This window comes from Trichosurus vulpecula, chromosome 1, assembly GCF_011100635.1.
Source record: "Trichosurus vulpecula isolate mTriVul1 chromosome 1, mTriVul1.pri, whole genome shotgun sequence".
Taxonomy (NCBI): Eukaryota; Metazoa; Chordata; class Mammalia; order Diprotodontia; family Phalangeridae; genus Trichosurus; species Trichosurus vulpecula.
The window spans coordinates 491,895,559-491,915,694 of record NC_050573.1 but is presented as its reverse complement, the minus strand read 5'-3'; the positions used below and the strand labels follow the sequence as shown (position 1 = coordinate 491,915,694).

The 20,136-nt window shown below is 37.8% G+C and overlaps 1 protein-coding gene across 1 annotated transcript in view; it reads left to right on the top strand.

Moving 5' to 3' along the window:
* The window catches only part of FOCAD (focadhesin), a 360,082-nt gene extending 342,942 nt beyond the window's left edge, over window positions 1–17,140 (top strand). The window contains exons 41-44 of the mRNA XM_036738081.1: window positions 397–494; window positions 1,559–1,810; window positions 13,701–13,776; window positions 16,549–17,140. Of these exons, the coding sequence (XP_036593976.1) occupies window positions 397–494; window positions 1,559–1,810; window positions 13,701–13,776; window positions 16,549–16,622 (500 nt within the window). The 3' untranslated portion in view covers window positions 16,623–17,140. The remainder of the gene's footprint in view (window positions 1–396; window positions 495–1,558; window positions 1,811–13,700; window positions 13,777–16,548) is intronic.
* Window positions 17,141–20,136: the final 2,996 nt, after the last annotated feature.

The following is a 20,136-nucleotide window of genomic DNA, read 5'->3' as shown; positions in this document are numbered from 1 at the left end:
CCAGCAAAGAAGAGGTTTTGACTCCAAGAGTCAAAGTTTTACTGCTAGTGAAAGAGTCCTTTGATATTTTTTTTACACGGAGGAAGAAATGTTAGTAAATTAATTTTAACTCTAGTGTAGCATTAGCAGTAGATTTAAAGAATAAATTAGTTAACAGAAGCCATGCCAACCATCTTCCTCAAACATTAATAACAAAACCCTGATGTTCACAGTGTCAAAGAAATATCTTTTGTTCCGGCACAGGTCAACACTATTACAGTGAGAACTTGGAATTGTTTGATGGAGTCCTCACCAGGTGTTCCTCTTTGGTTACCATGGTTATTACTGCTCTATTTTGCATTTCAAAGGAAAACTGTTACCCATATTCCTAGTCAGAAAATGTCCTTGTCTTTTCAGGAGTGCTGAAGAGAATGGAGTGGCTGTTGGAACTGATGGGTTACATTAGAAATGTTGCTTACAAGTCAACATCTGTTGAGAATGTGGCTCTTGAAGAGGTACAATCTATAGAAGTAATTTGTAGCTTCCTTAAAATTTAGGGCTTGTATTCGCGCTCCAGAGAGGGAATGTTTAATGCCTTGTTGCTTTTATTTTCCTCCTGCCTTTTATTTATGAAAAACAATAGTGCCATCACACTGCTGCCAGAAGAAAGTGGGTGTTCTCACTGTGCTATTTAAATTATCCAGAGCTGCCTTTTGAAAATCTTTTAAATGAAACAGACTTCTGGGCCTCTGGTAGGACAGCAGCACTTAAAGAACAAAAGCTGTGAGAGGCCAAGCGTAAGGTCTGTGCACCTGAGAAAAGGCTTAGATGGTAGGTGCACAGAGATTTGGATTTACCCTTTGTTGGGTTCTTCACGGGGATAGAAGAAACAGATTTGAATCCGTGTTCCCCCTTCCCCAAATAAAATGCAGGCAAGCACCTCTTTCCCTCTTGTCATTCCTCTGCTTTCCTTTGTGTGGTTTTATTAGTTTGTTTTACTCTTAGTAAAGTCCTTTGGCATCGTGTTTGCTGAGTGGGTAAAGACCACATGCCCTAGGATATTCATTTGAGCCAGTGCCTGGATATCCTGTGGAGTTCTCTGTCTGTGTTCTGAGTTTCCATAAGTGATATTAGGTGTTTTCTAGAGATTGAAAAGAGTTTACTTTTCCCACCCCTCTCAGACATGACTTATTTTCATCTTTTTTTTAAATCAAAATAACTCTACTCTGGGGAAGAAAAAAAGGCAGGTCATTTCTTATTTTGCCTTGCAGTCAATGTAAATTTCTTACAAAACATCTCTTTAAATGTATTGTTAAGCTTTTTTGTAACTTCTAATTAAGCAATGTTTCAGTGGGATGCCCAAGTGTTTTTTTTTTCCACTAAGATGGGGAAGTGAAGCCCTAAACTGTCCTTATAACTGAGCTTATCTTCTCTTAGCCCTAGAAATTCCAGTTGAGCCACTCTTTTGTGGATTGTGAAGGGAAACATTGGGCTGGACAATCTGGGTGGGTATGTATATGTGCCTCTATCTTTGAATTGCTAAAACACTTGACTTAATTTGTGCCTGTTTCCTGTTTAGGCTATCAACTTCCTGTTGCTGCTTTTTGCAGCTTCTGTGGTTGCATGGGCTGACCACGATGCCCCTCTCCTGCTTGGACTCAGTGCCAGCTGGTTGCCATGGCACCAGAAGGGAGGCGTGGCTGGGTTCTCTCCTGGTTATCTTGGCCAGAGTCCAATCAACAGGGTCACCTTGCAGGAGACTCTCACCCTCCTTCCCAGCAGCATGCCGCTTCTGCTAAGCAAAGAACCATGGAAGGAGCAAACACAAAAGGTAAAGCTGAAAGTCATCTCCTCATCAAGGCTGGCAGCCTTTTTTTTTTTCCCCTCAGTAGTCACTGCTGGGGAGTAGTGCTGTGGTGGCCTAAATGAAACTTGGATCAAAGCAGAGGCTATACTATGCAACCTTCCCCCATTGCCAGGAAAATGTAGAGCCTCTGTGATCTTGGGTAAATGGGATAATAGAAAACATATTTTTGAAAAAAAGGCAGCATCTATCTTGTGTGGTATTAAAGGCATATGCACGCACGAGCATGCATGCTCACATGCACATATTCACAAATACACAATCTTGAAACCTTAAGGTAGAAATAAAACAGTATCTAGAAGAACCTGGCAAAGATGGTGACGTGAAGTGTCACAGCCAAGGCTAACTCTCCGAAGAAACTCTGCAGCAAAGAACAGCAGATGAGGTGGTGATGACTAAAACCAAAGAGTGACTCCAGGAAGCTGCTTCATTTCAATCAGCACTGGACAAGAAGACAGTCTCGCTGGTGCTCTGGTCTGGGGTGTGGCAGAAGCCTAAACACCTGTGAGAGCTCACCCTGGCCTAGAGGAGCCACAGCAGGGACAAAGCCAGCTCCCAGCGGAAAGTGTGCCCAAGGGGGGACAGAAATGGGACCATTCCCAAGCGAGTCAGCAAGCATTTATTAAATGCCTAATAGAGGAGCGCTGGGGATACAAAGAAAGGCAAGCAGCAGTTCCTCCTGTCTAGTAGCTCACTATCTAGTGGTTTTGCCAGTGGGACTCTCTAGAAGGGCTAAAAAAACCAGCATCATTTCTAGTTTCTAGTCAGGGCCACAGTAGGGGACAAAGCCTGCAAGGTGATTTATGGGGAAACAGTTACAGAGATGAGGTCAAAGCATCATTCAATAAATATAATTAAATGCCTGTTATTTGCTGTAACAACAATGTTGCTAGCAGCTGTTCTAGGGGTGAAAGACCAACACCAAGAGCACACAGAAGGGCTACTAGCACAAGTTCTTTGATCTGCTTTTCTAAGGAAAACAATTTTAAGGGGCTAACAATCTCACTTTAATCAAACATACATATATCATTCACTTCATTCAGGGGGGAAAGCCAGCACCCTTCAGAGCTTCAGACCAAATACAAACAGAAATTACAAGCATACATTATATAAAGAGAACAAACACACACAGTTATCAACAGACAGGCCTCTAGCTGTCTGTCTAAAGAATTACGTATTTACCAGAGAGAGAGGCACCAACATCTGGGTGTTCAAAACCAGGGGGCTCCAGCAGCTACCCAGAGTCTCACCTGGTCAAATCACAGGACACTCTTCCAGTGAGTGAAAGCCCCAAATAAAATGCTTATCTCAGAGTGTGTGTACACTTCTTAAGGGTCAGAGCACTTCACACCTCTCGAGGTCTTCACACCTCTCAAGGGCTTCACATCCTTTGTGACCTAATTAGCAAAAGGGTGTGGGTCTTCCTACAAACAAAGGCAAGACACAATCAAAGGCATCCAATTGCCTTAGTGCTGAGAAGCACTCCAAAACAAAAGACAACAAAAAGTCCCACTTTGATTGCCCTTACATTTGCCAATCACTAACATCTAAGGATACATATGAAAAATAGTCTCTGCCCTCAAGGAGCTTACAGTCTTACATGGGAAGACAAGGCACAAAAGGAAGTTGGAGGTAGGAGGTGTGGGGGGAGGTGGCAGGTATGGCGGAGAAGTCACAAGTCCTAGGAGTCCTGCAGCCAGGTGGGAAATGAAGGGATGTGTGTTCTGAGCTCCCTCCTTAAGTGGAGGCTTTGGAGCTTATGGCTGCCCCCACTAGTCAAAGGGGCAAAGAGTAATGTTGAGGCATAGGGACCAAGGCTGATTAGAGCTCCAAAGATGAGATTTTCCAGCATCCTGGAGCGTGATGGAGAAATCAGAGGAGTTTGAACATAATACAGCCAGGTGGGAAATGAGGCCAGTGAGGGACAGGTTCAGGAGAACAGAACCCTTCTGTACCATTCAGAAGTATGATGGGACATTGGCAATGGCATCTAAGTTGCGAAAGGGATAAAATCAGGGCGTAGGCACCCCATGCAAGGACAAGAAAAGGAGCAGATCCACAGGAACTGAGCGTAGAAACGTAAGTAAATAGTAAATGATCTCCTAATGTAATAATGAGATACCGTGGATTAAGAGAAATCCAAGACGTGAACCCAGAGGAAAAGAGATCTCCACAGGTAGGCCAAGTAGAGGATCAGAAAAAGAATGATTTGACCACAAAGATTGCCAGAGGATATGGAAGAAACGAAGCAAGAGGTTTAAGAAAAAGAATTAGACCTCTTAAAGAAAAAATTGGAAAGAGACTGGAACAAAAAGTAGAAAATCTTCCTCAAGTGGTAGACCCTGAAAAAATAGAATGTAGCAAGCCAACCCAGAGATTCCATGAGATTCCATTTGTCAAATGGTGGCCTTCTCTAGTTGCAGAGTGGAGAGGGAGGGAAACAGTTTGAAACTTAAAATGTAGCTAAAAAAGATAAATTCGTTAATTAAAAAAAAAAAACAAGCCTGGAAATCAGGTTACAGAAAGAGAGTTTAAGAATCATAAATCTTCCTGAAAATCATGACCAAAACTAAAAAACCTAGATGCTGTATTTCAAGAAATCATAAAAGAAAACTGCCCAGAGCTAGTAGAACCTATCAGTGGTCAGTCAACCAACAAGCATTTGTGAAGTGCTTACTACGGGTCAGGCATGGTAAGTTACAAAGAAAGGCAAAAATGATCCCTAGATAATTTTATCAAAGAAACTAAAAGCAGTAAAAACAATAAGCAAAAACTTTTGGGATGAAACCAAAGTAGTCATTCAGGGAAAATTTATAATTCATCAATAAAGGAAAAACCAAATCAATTAATTGGACCTGAAACTAAAATAACTAGAAAAGGAGCAAATAAACAAAAATCCAAAACAGAAAAATAGAAATTCTAGAAATCAAAAAAATAAGATAAAAAAATCATTACTAAATATAAAAGCTGTTTTTTGGGAAAAAAAATAGACAAGCCATTACCTTAGCTAATTTTATTTTTTTTTTAAAAGAAGAGGTTATAAAGGAAATTATTAGAGATCATTTTGCCCAACAAACTGAATGAAATGAATGAACAGTTAGGAAAATGTAAGTGAATGAACGTTTGTGAAAATATAAAATTCTCAGATTGATAATAGAACAAAACATGGAGAATTAAACTGTCTCAGTCTCAGAAAATGAAATCAAACAAGCCACAAATTAACCACCATAGGAAGAAAAAAAAACCAAACCCAAATAGTGTGAATTCTATTAAACTTTTAGAGAACATAGGAATTACATGAATACACCTGCAAATACACTCTTTATAGACAGACTTAAGTCGTTAGAAAGAATATTAACTCAATGTTGGGCTGTGCTAATATAAGAAAAATGACAAACTACTTGAATTTCTTTGCACATTTAGTGGAATATAAAATTGAAAAAAGATTTCTTTATACAGCTATTAATTATAACAAATTTCATTTGGAGGAACAAAGGATCTTGAGGAAAGACATGAAAAAAGTCAGAATGAAGGGAATCTAGTTTTATCAGATCTCAAGCTATACCACAAAGCAGTCATTCTCACATCTCTTTGTCAGTAGTTTAAGATAAAGAAAAGAAAGAAGAAAAAAAGGAAGAAAGAAAACAACAAATGAATAGATTAGATAAACAGGACCCTGAAGCAATCAACTATGTTAGCATGGTATTTAATATTCCAAGGACATTAACTAAGGGTAAAGACATTATTTGGCAAACACCATTGGGAAATCTGGGAAGCAGACTGGTAGAAATGTGGTTAGACCAACATCTCATATGGTATGCTATAATAAACTCTAAATATTAACTGATAATTATAAAAGATTTTATCATAAATAAAATTAGAGGAGAAGAGGAGATGTGAAGATAGGAGGAAAGTTCTTGACCAAACAAGGGATAGAGCTGATCTTACAGTAATGTACGAATTAATTGGGACAAAGTAAAATAAATTGGGCATTAAAGTTACAACTTTTTATTCCTTATTTATTTATTTATTGAAAAAATCTTTTCAGGTCCAGTATGTTTTCCTATTGCCACAGTCATTTATTTTACATGACTTGGAATTAATTACAACAACAGCTAGGATTTATATAGTACTTACTCTGGGCCAGGCTGTACAAATATCTCATTTGTTCCTCACAACAGTCATGTCAGTTACTGTAAAATGAGAGTATTCCCATAGTTGAAGAAAACTGAGGCAATCACACATTAAGTGACTTACCTAATGTCACATAGCTAGTAAGTATCTGAGGCTGGATTTGAACTCGGGTCATCTTAACTCCAGGCCCAACCTTCTTCCAACCTTAGCAAGTGAAGCTTGTTTATCTCTGTCTCTTGGACACATTGCTTAACCTTTTGTGTTGTGGGGTCTGGTCCTAGGCTAGATTGCTTTATGCCATCCCCATTTGGGAATTGGTATAATTCTGAAACAATTCTGCTTCTTGGCATATCATGTTCACTAGAGAGAGTTCTTCCTTTCTTCAAGGTGGACAAGACTCTCAAGCCCATTAGAAAGAAAAAAAAAACCCTCATCCAGGTAGCTTTTTTACAATCTGATAAATAGACTGAGATCATACAGGCTCACCTGAACTTTTTCCAGACAATGGTTCTGGTATTTAGCCTTGAATGAAAGAGTGAGCTTCATCAATATAAAATACCCCTTTCCAATCAGGCTGTTTTGTAGCAATAGTTTGTCAGTTCTTAACATTTTTTCTTAGTTTTATTTTGTGTTATTTTGATTTTTTTTTTAAATTTTGACCACATTTTCCATTTTTCTTTAGTGAAATTGACCCTATTTCATTATGGGCTTAAATGATCCTTGAAACACTGAATTTCCCCATCCCAACTGGCATTGCAGTGTCTTTAATAGTTATTGAAGTTTGGCTTTAGAAGCTACAACTTTTTCATGTTTTCTTGGAGTAATGTCTATTCTTAGAAACCACTTTTAAAATGTAGTAAAAGAGAGCAACAAACCATGTGTGTATTGCACAGGATCCATCACTCAACTGATGAGAACTAACTAAACGTGGGGAACCTAATTCAGTCTGATTTTTACCTGATCAAGTTTAAATGTGCTGAATCAGCTTAATGTAGAAAGCATTGACACATGACTGTTGCTGTCACAAAATAAAAATCAATAGCTAAATTTATAAGGGAAAAAGATAAATCAAAATCTCTGCGGAAAATTTTTCTGATAAATGTCTGATCCGAGATATAGAGGGAATGAATAAAAATGTATAAGAATGAGAGTCATCCCCAAATAGGTAATGTTCAATACAAACATGCAGTTTTCAAAAGAATATATTCAAGCTATCCTCAACCACATAAAAATGCCCCAAATCACTAATAATAAGAAAAATTGCAAATTAAATTACCTTTGAGGTTCTTCCCCACTCCTATCATATTGGCAAACATGACAAAAGCAAATAATAGTAGTGTTACGTAGTTATCCCTTCCACATTGCAATTTTCCCCATCCCAGTATCGATATATTGCAGGTCGGCATATTAAATTAAATGGGAATTTGGGGGGAGTTTTGCAGAAGCCTCAGACAACATGTGAAGGCCAGCAGACTGCACAGAAAAAGTTTAGAAACTCAGAAATGCATAAAGTATGTATGTATAATATTGTATAGTATCAACCCAGATTTTACTGTGAGGTACTGTAAACACCCCATAAAAGAAAAAGAAAACATTTAGACTTCTCTGGTATGATGTGAGGGCCAAAAAATTTTACGCAGATTTTCCAGGTCACTGAGAGTGGGGGTGGGGGTGGTGCTGCACTCCTACACCCTGCAATGTGGAAGGAATGATTGTAGTAGCAATGGAAGGTTCACCACCAATAACACTGTTAATAGAGCTGTGAAGCAACCCAACCATTCTGGAATGCAGTTCATAACCACAGCCCCCAAATCCTTGAACTGTTCATACCCTTTTGCTCAGGGATATTACTCTTTCATTCCACTCAAAATTGAACCACCAGACTAAGCCAAACAGCACTGAGAAAACCACCCTGTGCTCTTTTCAAAAAAAATTTTTATTTATTTCATGGAATTACGTGAAATTACATGGGAAAAAATTTTTTAACAATCTTTTTTAAACTTTTGAGTTTTAAATTTTGTCCCTCTCATCCCTCTCCCCCTCCTTGAGGAGGCAAGCACTTTGATTTTGATGATACATATGAAGTCATGCAAAACACATTTCATATTATCCATGTTGTAAAAGAAAACACAAACAAAATAAAATAATAAAAATAAAGTTTGGTGTTTTTTGAGAAGCATACTTCAGTCCACATTGAGAGTTAATCAGTTTTCTCTCTGGATGTGGATAGCATTTTTCATCATGGGTCCTTTAGAATTGTCTTGAATCGTTGTCTTGCTCAGCGTTGCTAGGTTTCTCACAGTTCATCATCCTTGTAATATTACTGTTACTGTGTACAGTGTTCTTCCTGGTTCTGCTCATTTTACTTTGCATGTGTTTATATAAGCTTTCCCAGGTTTCTCTGAAACCATCCCCTTCATTATTTCTTACAGCACAGCAGTATTCCATCACAATCATAGACTACAACTTGTTCAGCCATTTCCCAACTAATGGTTATCCCCTCTATTTCCAATTCTTTGTCACCAAAAAAAGAGCTGCTATAAATATTTTTGTTACGAGTAGATTCTTTTCCCTTTTCATCGATATTTTTGAGATACAGCCCTAGAAGTGGCATTGCTGGGTCAAAAGGTATGCACAGTTTGATGGCCCGTTGAGCATAGTTCCAAATTGTTCTCCAGAATGGTGGGACTAGTTCACACCTCCTCCAACAGTACATTAATTAGTATCCCATTTTTTTCCACCCATCATTTGTCATTTTCCCTTTCTATCATGTTAGCCAATCTGATAGATGAGGCGCTACCTCACAGGTTGTTTTAATTTGCATTTCTGTGATAGTAATGATTTAGTTCATTTTTTTCATGGGACTATTCATAGCTTTGGTTTCTAAATGTGAAAACTGCATGATCATATCCTTTGACCATTTATCAACTGGGGAGTGCCTCTTATTTTTATAAATTTGGCTCAGTTGCCTGTATATTTGAGAATGAGACCTTTATCAGAGAAACTGGTTGCAAAAAAATGTTTTTCCCAGTTTCCTGTTTTTCTTTTAACTCTGGCTGCGTTCATTTTGTTTCTATAAAAGCCTTAATTTCATGTAATGTCCTCTAACTCTTGTTCATAAACTTTTTCCCTATCCATAAATCTAACAGGTAACTTTTTTCCCATGCTCCCCTAATTTACTTATAATATCATCCTTTTATGTCTTTTTCATTTATCCATTTTGACTTTATCTTGGTACACGGTATGAGGTATTGGTCTATACCTAGTTTCTGCCAAACTGCTTTCCAGTTTTCCCAGCAATTTTTGTCAAATGTTGAGTTATAACCCCAAAACTTGGATCTTTGGGTTTATCAAGCACTAGATTACTATAATTTGATACTGTGTATTGCATACCTAATCCATTCCACTGATCCACCATTCTATCTCTAAGCCAGTACCAATTTGTTTTTGATGATCCTCACTTGGTAAAGTAGTTTAAAATCAGGAACTGTTAGGCTACCTCCTTTAACATTTTTTTTATTGATTTCCTTGAAATTCTTGACCTTTTGTTCTTCCAGAGGAATTTTGTTACTACTTTTTCTAACTCTGTAAAATAATTCTTTGGTAGTTTGATTGGTATCAATACCGAATAAGTAAATTAATTTAGGTAGAATTGTTTTTATTATGTTGGCTTAGCCTACCCATGAGCTGTTAATATTTCTCCAGTTGTTTGCATCTGTCTTTATTTGTGTGAGAAGTGTTTTGTAATTGTGTTCATATAGTTGCTGGGTTTGTCTTGGCAGGTAGAATCCCAAATACTTTATATTGCTTGTAGGTATTTTAAATGGAATTTCTGTTTCTATCCTTCCTGCTGGGTTTTGTTGTTAGCATATAGAAATGTTGATGATTTATGTGGGTTTATTTTATATCCTGCAACTTTGTTGCAGTTGTTAATCATTTCATCTAGTGTTTTAAATGATTCTCTAGAGCTCTCTAAGTATACCATCATCTCCTCTGCAAAGAGTGATAGTTTTGGTTTCTTGTTGCCTATTTTTATTCCTTCAATTTATTTTTTTGTCTTGTTGCTATACCTAGCATTTCTAGTACAATACTAAATAATAGTGGTGATAGTAGGCATCCTTGCTTCTCTTCTGATCTTATTGGAAAGGCTCCAAGTTCATCCTTTACAGATAATGTTTGCTCTTGGTTTTAGATAGATACTACTTACCATTTTAAGAAAGGCTGCATTGATTCCTATGCTTTCTACTGTTTTTAATAGGAATGGGTATTGCATTTTGTTACAGGCTTTTTCTGCATCTATTGATATAATCATACAATTTTTGTTGTTCTTGTTTTTGATATGGTCAAACTATGATAGTTTTCCTAATATTGAGCCAGCCCTGAATTCCTAGTAAAACTCCTACCTGGTCATAGTATATGGTCTTTCAGATATATTGCTGTAATCTCCTTGCTAGTGTTTAATTTAAATTTTTTGCATTGAGGAAATTTTTGCATTATGGAAATAGGTCTGTAGTTTTCTTCCTCTGTTCTTGTTCTCCCTGGTTTAGGAATCAGCACCATATTTGTGTCATAAAAGAAATTTGGTAGGACTTCTACTTCGCTTATTTTCCCAAATAATTTATGTTATATTGGGATTAATTGTTCTTTTAGTGTTTGGTAGAATTCATTTCTGAAGTCCTGCGGATTTTTTCTTAGGGAGCTCGTTGATGGCTTGTTGAATTTATTTTCCTAAGACAGGTTTAAGTATTCTATTTCCTCTTCTATTAATTTGGGCAATTTATATTTCTGTAAATATTCATCCATTTTACTTAGATTGTCAGATTTATTGGCATGTAATAGCTCTTAGTAATTGCTTTAATCTCATCTTCCTTGGTGATGCAGTCACCCTTTTTAGTTTTGATACTTTTAATTTGGTTTTCTTTCTTTTTATAATCAAATTAACCAAGTTATTTTTGTTGTTTTCAATAAAACCAGCTCCCCGTTTTATTTATTAGTTCAGTGGTTTCTTTCAATTTTATTAATCTCATTTTTGATTTTCAGGATTTCCAATTTGGTGTTAAATTGGAATTTTTAATTTATTCTTTTATTTTCTTCTTTTTTATGCATGCCCATTCATTGATTTGCTCTTTTTCTCTTTTATTGATGTGTACTTTAGGAGATATAAAAATTACCCTGAAGTACTTCTTTGGCTACATCTCACGGATTTTGGAATGTTGTCTTATTGTCATTCTCTACTGAAATTATTGGTTCTTTCTATGATTTGTTCTTTGACTCACTCATTCTTTAGGCTTAGATTATTTAGTTTCCCAAATGTCATTTTTCTTGCATTATGGCCTGAAAAGGATGAATTTATTAGTTCTTCTTTTCTGCATTTGGCTGTGAGGTTTTTATGCACATGGTGAATTTTTGTGAAGGTGCCATGTACAGTGGAGGGAAAGGTATGTTCCTTTCTATTTCCATCCAGATTTCTCCAGAGGTCTATCAAATGTAACTTTTCTAAGATTCTTTTCATCTCCTTATGGGTAGATTTATCTAGCTCCGAAAGGGGAAAGTTGAGGTCCCCCACTAGTATATTTTTACTGTCTATTTCCTCCTGAAATTCATTTGACTCTTCCTTTAAGAAATTGGGTGGTATACCATTTGTTGCATATATACTTTATACTAATAGCACTTCATTGTCTGTGGTCCCTTTTAGCAAGATGTTTCCCTTTTAATTAGCCTATTTTTGTTTTATCTGAAATCAAGATTGCTACCCCTGCCTTTTTACTTATACTGAGGAATAATAGATTCCACATGAACTCTGGGCCAGCCTTTTCCCCCTGTCACAGATCTCTCTTTCCAGCCTTCTGTGTTGTCCTGTGCTGGAAGAATGTCTCATTCTGACCTTTTGTTGGCTCTACCACTCCAGAATTGTACTTGAGGCATTATTTTAAAGTTGTTTGGAGGGGAGTATTGGGAGAATTCAGCTTAGTGCTTCTGTATTCCACCATCTTGGCCAAAACTATATTTTAGCAAAAAAAACCAGTTTAAAATAGCATGTAAAGGATATTCAGGAAGAATACAGCACTAGTTTGGGTAGTTTTTTAAGTTGGAAAGAATCTGAGAGGCCATGTAGTCTCACCCTTTCTTTCTGTTGATGAAGTGAGGCCCATAGAGGTTGTGTGTTGGAGGGAGGATTTGAACGCAGATCTTCTTGACTCCAGATCCAGGAGTCTCTCCATGACATCATGCTGCCATTCCCTTTATCTCCATTTAGAATCAGTTCTAGTCATCAGGGTGTGTATAGGTTCACTCACATAGCAATAAAACATCCCGTAGGTATGAGTGGCACTGACTCTTCATGCACTAGCTTTTTTCAGAAATCACATCAATAACTTAAGCTTTAGCCTCTTGAGTCAATTAAGTCACAGACACAACTTTCCTGCTTTTTAGGGAAAAACTATCTTAGCTTGTATATCAGGGCCTTAGAAGATATTGCTCCTAACACAAATGGATAGAGAAATCTGAGAAAACTTGTATGAACTAATGCAGTGAGGTTAAGTCTGCCAGAATATCTGTATTAGGTACCTAACACTTACTAATTTGAATAAACAGCTCTAGGAGAACAATTTATATAGTGACTGCAATAAAGGAAAACACCTGAAAGACTTAAGAATTCTGACCAATGCCATGACCAGGCCTGAACTTTACAAGACTCGTGGTGAGGGCATATGTCCTGCCTCTTAGACTGAGAGGTGATAGAGGGGATCAGGGTGGGGAACCTGCAGCCTTGAGGCCACATGTGGCCTTCTAGGTCCTCAGGTGTAGCTTATTCACTGAGTCTAAGTTTTACAGAACAAATCCTTTTATTAAGGGGATTTGTTCTGGGGGGTTTGGATTCAATAAAAGGGTCACACTTAAGGACCTAGAGGGCCACATGTGACCCTGAGGCTGCAGGTTCCCCACCCCTAGACTAGAGGAATAGGAGACATTTGTTTTGAGATATGACTAATGTATGAATTTGTTTTGTTTGACTATAGTTACTATTCATTTATTACATGGGAAGGTTTCCATTTGGAGAGGGAGTGGAAGGAATTGGTGGTAGGGAGTTCATGGTAGTAGTAGTTCTGAAAAAAAATATTAAAAGTGAAAACAGAGCTTCGGTGAAATGTAGCAGAAATACTCAGAAGAAAGCCAGAGTTCAAAAGGGAACACAGACAAGTGAGGCCCTTTTTTTTCTTTTGTTAAATTTAAATATAGTTAAAAAATAAACTAGGTAACAGACGTCCACAGTTTCATACATAAACTTTATGTGCTCTTTGTACATTGAAATGATGTTGTTTGTCAAGTTTTTAATAAAATAGTACTTTTTTTTGAAAGAAGATGACAATTTTCTAGTCATATTCTTGTTCTGGACAAGCTAGATGGGAGCGCTGCTGGAAGATCAACGTGGGTCAGTTGGTCTCTTCTGTGCACCCAGCTGTAAATGCGCATAACTGTTTACTGTGCAAATTAGTGAATCAGGAAACTAGGTTTAAGTTTGGTACAGTCAGTTACCCTCATGAATGAGACTTAGGGCCCGTTTGACCACATGCCACCTTTGTATATTGGCCAGGTTCTAAATGCCGGGAGGCTCAAATACCCTCATGTTTGTTAATAATATTCTGACTTTTGTCCAGTCCCAAGTAATTGGTTCTTGATGGCAGAGATCTCTTCACTAATATTGGGTTTCATTTTGCCCTAGTTCATTGATTGGCTGTTCAGTATTATGGAAAGTCCTCAAGGAGCACTCTCATCGAGTTCCAGAGATCTTTTGAAAGGTATTGTTTTTTATATTTTCTCTATCATCTGGGTAAAGAACAGTAGGTGTTTCATGATGCATTCTTAATCTTATTATCTTACAGTATTTTCTGAGAGATCTTGATTTTACATTGGGAAAGCAAAATGTCTAAGAAAGTACTTTGTAAATTGTGAATCACTATACAAATGTATTAGTTTTAATATTACTTTTCAGCTGTAGGTAGGTACGAATTAGCGTGAATAGTGAATCCCATGAAGTGGTCTCCTGTAGTCAGATGTGCACTGTTAGAAATTATCATTGTATAAAAAATATGGTAATTTGTTGTAACCCAATGGAAATGATGCTGTACAAATTTTAATGATGTGACCACCTTTGGAGCAGTGCCACTTACTTGCACTAATTGGGACCTAATCATATCACCAGATTTGGCAATTCCACAGTGTGACTTTGTAATCCAGAAACATGGGCTACAGAGGGCTCTAAATTTTGTGATCTCCTTTTGTATATACGTATGTGTTGTAAGCAGAGACTGTTTTGATTTTTGCTTTTGTATCCTCAGCTTTTTGCACCAGTGCCTGGCACATAGTAGATGCTTAATGAATGTGTGTTAAGTTGACTGATTGGTTAGTTTTATTAATTGGAGAAACCTCTGTATCTCAGATCAGAGTAGTACATGGGCAAAGATGGTGGACCTTTCCTTTGAACATTTTATAGATGTTTCTATGCTCACACTAGTGGTCCATGTGCTGAAGTTGTGAGGAGTAGCAGTGGTAAACTTCTGGTGCCAGTGCCATGACATAAAATATCACCATTATCTGTAAGCCTTTGCTGCCCAGAATTACTTACCTTGAGAAAATTCACTTAGTGATCTCCCCCTGGGGCCCTTTGCTTGCTTGCTGGAGCAAAGAGGATGACTTTACTTCAGCTGTGCAAAAAATGGAATTGAATTCTTTCCTCTCATTGAAAGTGTTCAAGCAGACAACTTTTCAGGGCTGTTTTCGAAGGAGATTTATTCCTCAAGTGGACATGGAATTAAAGACTTCTAAGTTCTCTTCCAACGCTCAGATTCTATGATCCTCTGGCTAATATTCTTAACTCTTTTCTATCCTTGGAAACCTAGATTTTATCTTTCCATTTTTCTTAGAGTTGTTTTTATTTTAATTAATAGTCATAGGCTTAGCCCACAGCCTTTTACCCCTAACAGATATTGCCTCACATTGTAACATCAACCAGCAGCTGGTGTGTGTCAGGTACATGGAAAACTCGTTTAGCGAAGTACACATTTACTGGGATTTGCCTCTTGTTGAGTCCAGCCACTGCTGAATTCTTGGTTTCATAAGGGCTGAACAACCCTCACACTGAAATTTTTTTAAAGAATCTTATTTACCGAGGGAACTTAAAACTCCTGGAGTCATGGGCTAAAATAATTAGAAGGTTAATTCAAGAGGATGGGGCAGGGCTGCCTTAATTTATACTGATTTCTGAGAAATCATGTATTAATAGTTATAAAAGGATGTGTATTTGTGGACATGTGAATAAACAGTGTAATGTAATCAAACCTGCTCCACTGATCTGTTCAATTAAAGTGATAGCTTTTAATTTTAATTCAGGTTAGAGTATCTCAAACATCATTTTTTATAGGATTCTCTGTTGGTCATCAAGATTTTGCCAAGCTTAATGTCAGTCCTTGGTCTTGAACAGTGGTCAGATGAGGGTGAGTTAGACCTAAGGTACCCAATTTCACAAGAATGAACACTTGGAAAATAGGGGAAGGGAAGAGAAGTCAGTAAGCAGTTAATAAGCTCCTACTGTGTACCAGGCACTGTGCAAAGTGTTTTACAAATATCTCAGTTGATCCTCACAACAACCACCCTGTGAGGTAGGTGCTGTTATTATCCGTATTTTACAGTTAAGGAAACTGAAGCAAACAGAGGTGTAAGGGACTTCCCTAGGGTCACACAGGTTATGTTTCAGTGGTTGGATTTGAACTCAGGTGTTGCTATCTCCAGGCCCAGCACTCCATCTATAATGGTTCTGATTATACCTTTACTAAGGTCATTAGAGGCTATTGGAACATTAGCAGTAATGATGAAATGTCACTGCTCGTGGCTTTCTGTTTTTCCCTTAGTGCCTCACAGAGCCATGCCCTTGGTTCCAAAAGCAGAAGTCCCTCCCCCACAAGAATAGTGAGGGTCTCACCTGGTTAGAATAACAATAATCCCCTTTCTCACAGATTACTTTTACCACCCACATGCTTAAGTGCTGTGTCAGCTTGTGGGTCAGGCAGGTAGCTATTAGAAACACAACGTAAGTGTATGGAGCTAACATGGCTTAGAAATTTCCTCCTATATTTTACATGTCACAGTGGACAGAACTCTGAGCTTGGAATTGAGAAGACCTGAATTCAAATCTTCTCTAAGATACTTGTTAGCTTTTTGACCATGGGCAGGTGCGCTAACCTCTCCATCGTAGTCTCCTCCCCTGTAAAATGAGGGACTTGGGTTTGAAGTTGCCTTCCAGCTCTAAATCTTTGATTCTGCAACTTTGTTTCTTCCTGCTTCCACAGAGTCAGAGACCTTGTTTTCCACACAGTTTGATTTTTTTTCTGCCTTTGGGGTATTTCCTGACTCTGATTCTCCATCTACGACTGAGACTAAGTTTGAAACAGGACCTGAACAAAACTGACTACAGAAGGAAAGGACAGGTTCTATTCCTGTACCTTTTTAGATATAAACAGACTCATACAGATCCACAAAACGTGATAATATGCTCTGTGTTTTTGTTTCCCTAGCTACAATTCTGGCCTTGAGGTCTTTCCCTGAATTTAAGAAGAAAGTAGTGTGGTCCAGGGCATATGGGTGGTAACCATTCTGCCAGAAGTCAGCATTCTCCGCTGGAAAAAGGAGGAGTCAAGCTTCGTGTTTGTCCATTCCAGACATACAGCAGTGAGCAGAATGATGTATTGCTGCCCGGATATTTGGAAGACACATACCAGGAATCACCATGGACTGGTTTGATTAACAGACCAAATTTGGACTGGAACCCTAGATTTTATTTTCCTTAACTTATACAGATTTCAAACTGTAGAGTCTTTGTTTTACAAAACCTTAAAATATAACACTCAAGATTCAAGTAAAAATAATCTTATGGATTTATTATACTTATTTGGAAAATATGAAGTTTTCCATTTTAACACTGAATAGCAAAAAGCCAGATTACAAGGTGGATGGCAGTGTCATCCCTTACCCACGTTTCCTATATACCCTGTAATGGATTTGATTAACTTAGACAAGATAGCTTATTCTTATTCATTAAAATACTCTTTCATCTGACTTAACATACACGTAAGCAATACACATTGAACTGGCTTGACTGGGGAAGGACATTTGATAAATTCATTAAGAGTGGCTCAGTTTACACTTCTATTTTAAAGGTTAATCATTTAAGTAAGGAATTATACCTTGATTAGAATCACCAGTGGTTTTAGTCATTGAAAAATATATTTTTAATTTCCACACTTTATATAATAGGTGCCTGGGCTCAGCATGGTGTTATAGAAGGAGCATTGGATTAGGAATTGGGAAAATTAGATCCTAGGTCCTATTGCTGTTTTGATAAGAAGTTTTGTTATGAGTTGCATGGCCTGGGTTACCTATTTCAGCTCTCTGGTTGGTCCTCAGTTTCATCATCTATTTAAAAGGCGCCTTCCTAATTAAACAGCCCATGTTCATCTTATATGTAGAGAGAAAAAGTTTACTAGCTATTCTTTCTATATGTATTAGCCAGTGTTCTGTTTTTTAGCCTGAAATATGCCTCTGTCTATATGCATGCTTAAACATACCTATGTATGTATGCAACTTCACTCATACATAGGTGGAAGAGGTGAGAACGATTACATGGTCGAGATAATGGGGGATAGCTTGAAAAATGCCTGTCGTTGCTTATAACAGCAATAGTCATTGATTTGTATAGCATTTTAAGGTGTGTGAAGCACTTTCCTTACAATGATTTGTTGCGATAGATAAGGCAAGCTATTCATATTCCTACTTTATAACTGAGGAAACTAAAACTGAGAGATCCAAAAGAATTATTCATGTCCAGATAGCAAGGAAATGTTGGAGCTGGGACTTGAACCTGTATCTTCCGGCTCAGAGTCCAGCGCTTTTTACACTAGGTCACACGATACTGCTTCCTCTTATCATGCCGGCTTCGAGGTATTTGTGTAAGTTTGACAGACGCGGCCAGTGCTTAGCCTGGTCGTTTCTCTTGTCTGTCCTCTGGGTGAGCAGGCCCTGTCATTGTTTAAAACTTGAGTCTCTTTCATATAGGATACACAGTAATTCTGTGCGAGAAAACCATCATGGACTCCATGCAACCGCTGCTCACAATCTGCCTTGTTTGAGGATGTATTTCAGCGCATCTTTATAACCTTCCTGTTGTCCGTCTTACCTTCTCTGGTGCTCAGGACTAAAGTAACTACAAGATATTAATCCTTCCAACTTTTAAGTGTCCTTTGTTGTACTGGAGTCGTTAGCACTCAGGGCCTCTTGTAACTCTGTTGGGATTGGGGGGGGGGGTGGATATTGCCCATCTTTGATACTAGAAGATTAAACATTGAAGGACAAGCAGTAGAAGGTGAAAGGGGCTACAAAGACATACCTATTCATACATCCCTTGAATTACACATTAATATGAGTTTTTTTTAAAATGCAGTCTTTTAAAATCCAAGTATGGGGTATTACTATGGGGTCCTTTATACCCTGTTATTAGTTATGCTAGTTAAATGAATCAAAACCAGCCTGGAAATCTGAACAGGGCATATCTTGTATTTCAACGGGAAGGACAATGACCAATTTTGTAATAGCAGGGCTGTGAAAATTTTAGTCTTTTAATTGTGATTGTGGGGACTTTGGACAACCAGAAGACAGCATGCCTCAGATACTAATTATTCCCAAGGAGTGGAGAAATACAGAAGATGAGAGAGCAACAAAGGCTAAAGTCATCTATTTTTAATTTTACATAGGCCCCAGCAACAGCCAGTGAGTCAATAGAACCAGTGTTATATTTTTGGCCACACCCAGGTTACAATATCAGCATTAATTGGGAGATCTAGACATTTCATTTTCTCCACATTCAACCCAGACATCAGATTAGACTAGCCTGTTCCAACTTCTCCAGTATCCTCAATGTTTTACCATATATCTGTCCTGCTCCCTCAGAGAGAGAAAAATTGGAGGAAGGAAAGACAAAGATGAAAAGGAAATGAAAATGAACACGTACCTCCTAACCCACCTCTCTACTCCCTGCCCGCCCCACCAAAAAAACCCCTGTAGACATAACAGTTCAGTAGAGTACAGCAGGCTTAGGATTTCCTATTTATGAATATATCCTTAAGCACATCAAACATCACTGTATATGCCAAGCCCTTCTGTTTAGTTAACTAAAGTACTATCGAACACACTTAGAGGTATGAATAAGGGAGTTCCTTTAAGGCACTTTATTTTGTTTCAAATAGTTTTCCAATCAGAGATCTCAAAATTTGTAAGGTAAGGAACTGGGCCCATGATTTGGTCCATGTAAGGAAACTCCCAAATAAGAAAGTTTTCTCAATCAAGAGTGTCACCTTCTTTGAAACTTAAAAGTTTTACAGAGTCGCCCATTTCTCTGAGAGTTTAAATAACTTTTAAATGATTTTAAAAGCATCACGTTGCCAACTTGAACCGAGTTCAAGTGTCTAGTTCTGAGTGAGGCCAGCTCACTTTCTACACCATAAAATGCTATCTCTGCACAACATAAACAAAAGGAAAGTCTCCAAAATGTGTAGTCTTGGTTCTTTTGTTTGTTTTTTGAAAGCAGAGGAGCTGCCCAAGACATTGTTAACAAATTAATAACTATGAGATTAATGTTGAGGGATATCCCCTAGAAATGAATCTTGCCCAGAGCACCTTGAAACCTGCTTTTCTACGAAGATGACTGCTTCCTTTGGTCAGTTAGAAAATCAATCTTAGATTAGTCATCTCTTGACAAAAAAAAATCAAAACAAAAAACTTTAAGAATCTTATTCGACATATTTAGGACAACTATATGAACAAAACAAATTATTATAGTGGCTGCCTCCCCAGAACAGAGAACTATATTCACTGGTGTCTATAAAATATCGTGTCATTTTCTTGGCAGCCTCTTTTATGCGTCTGTTTATTCAGTTATTTCAATTGTGTCTGACTCTTCATTACCCCCTTTGGGGTTTTCTTGGCAAAGATACTGGAGTGGTTTGCCATTTTCTTCTTCAGCTCATTTCACAGATAAGGAAACTGAGGCAAACGGGTAAGTGACCTGCCCAAGGTCACACAGCTAGTAAGTGTCTGAGGCCAGATTTGAA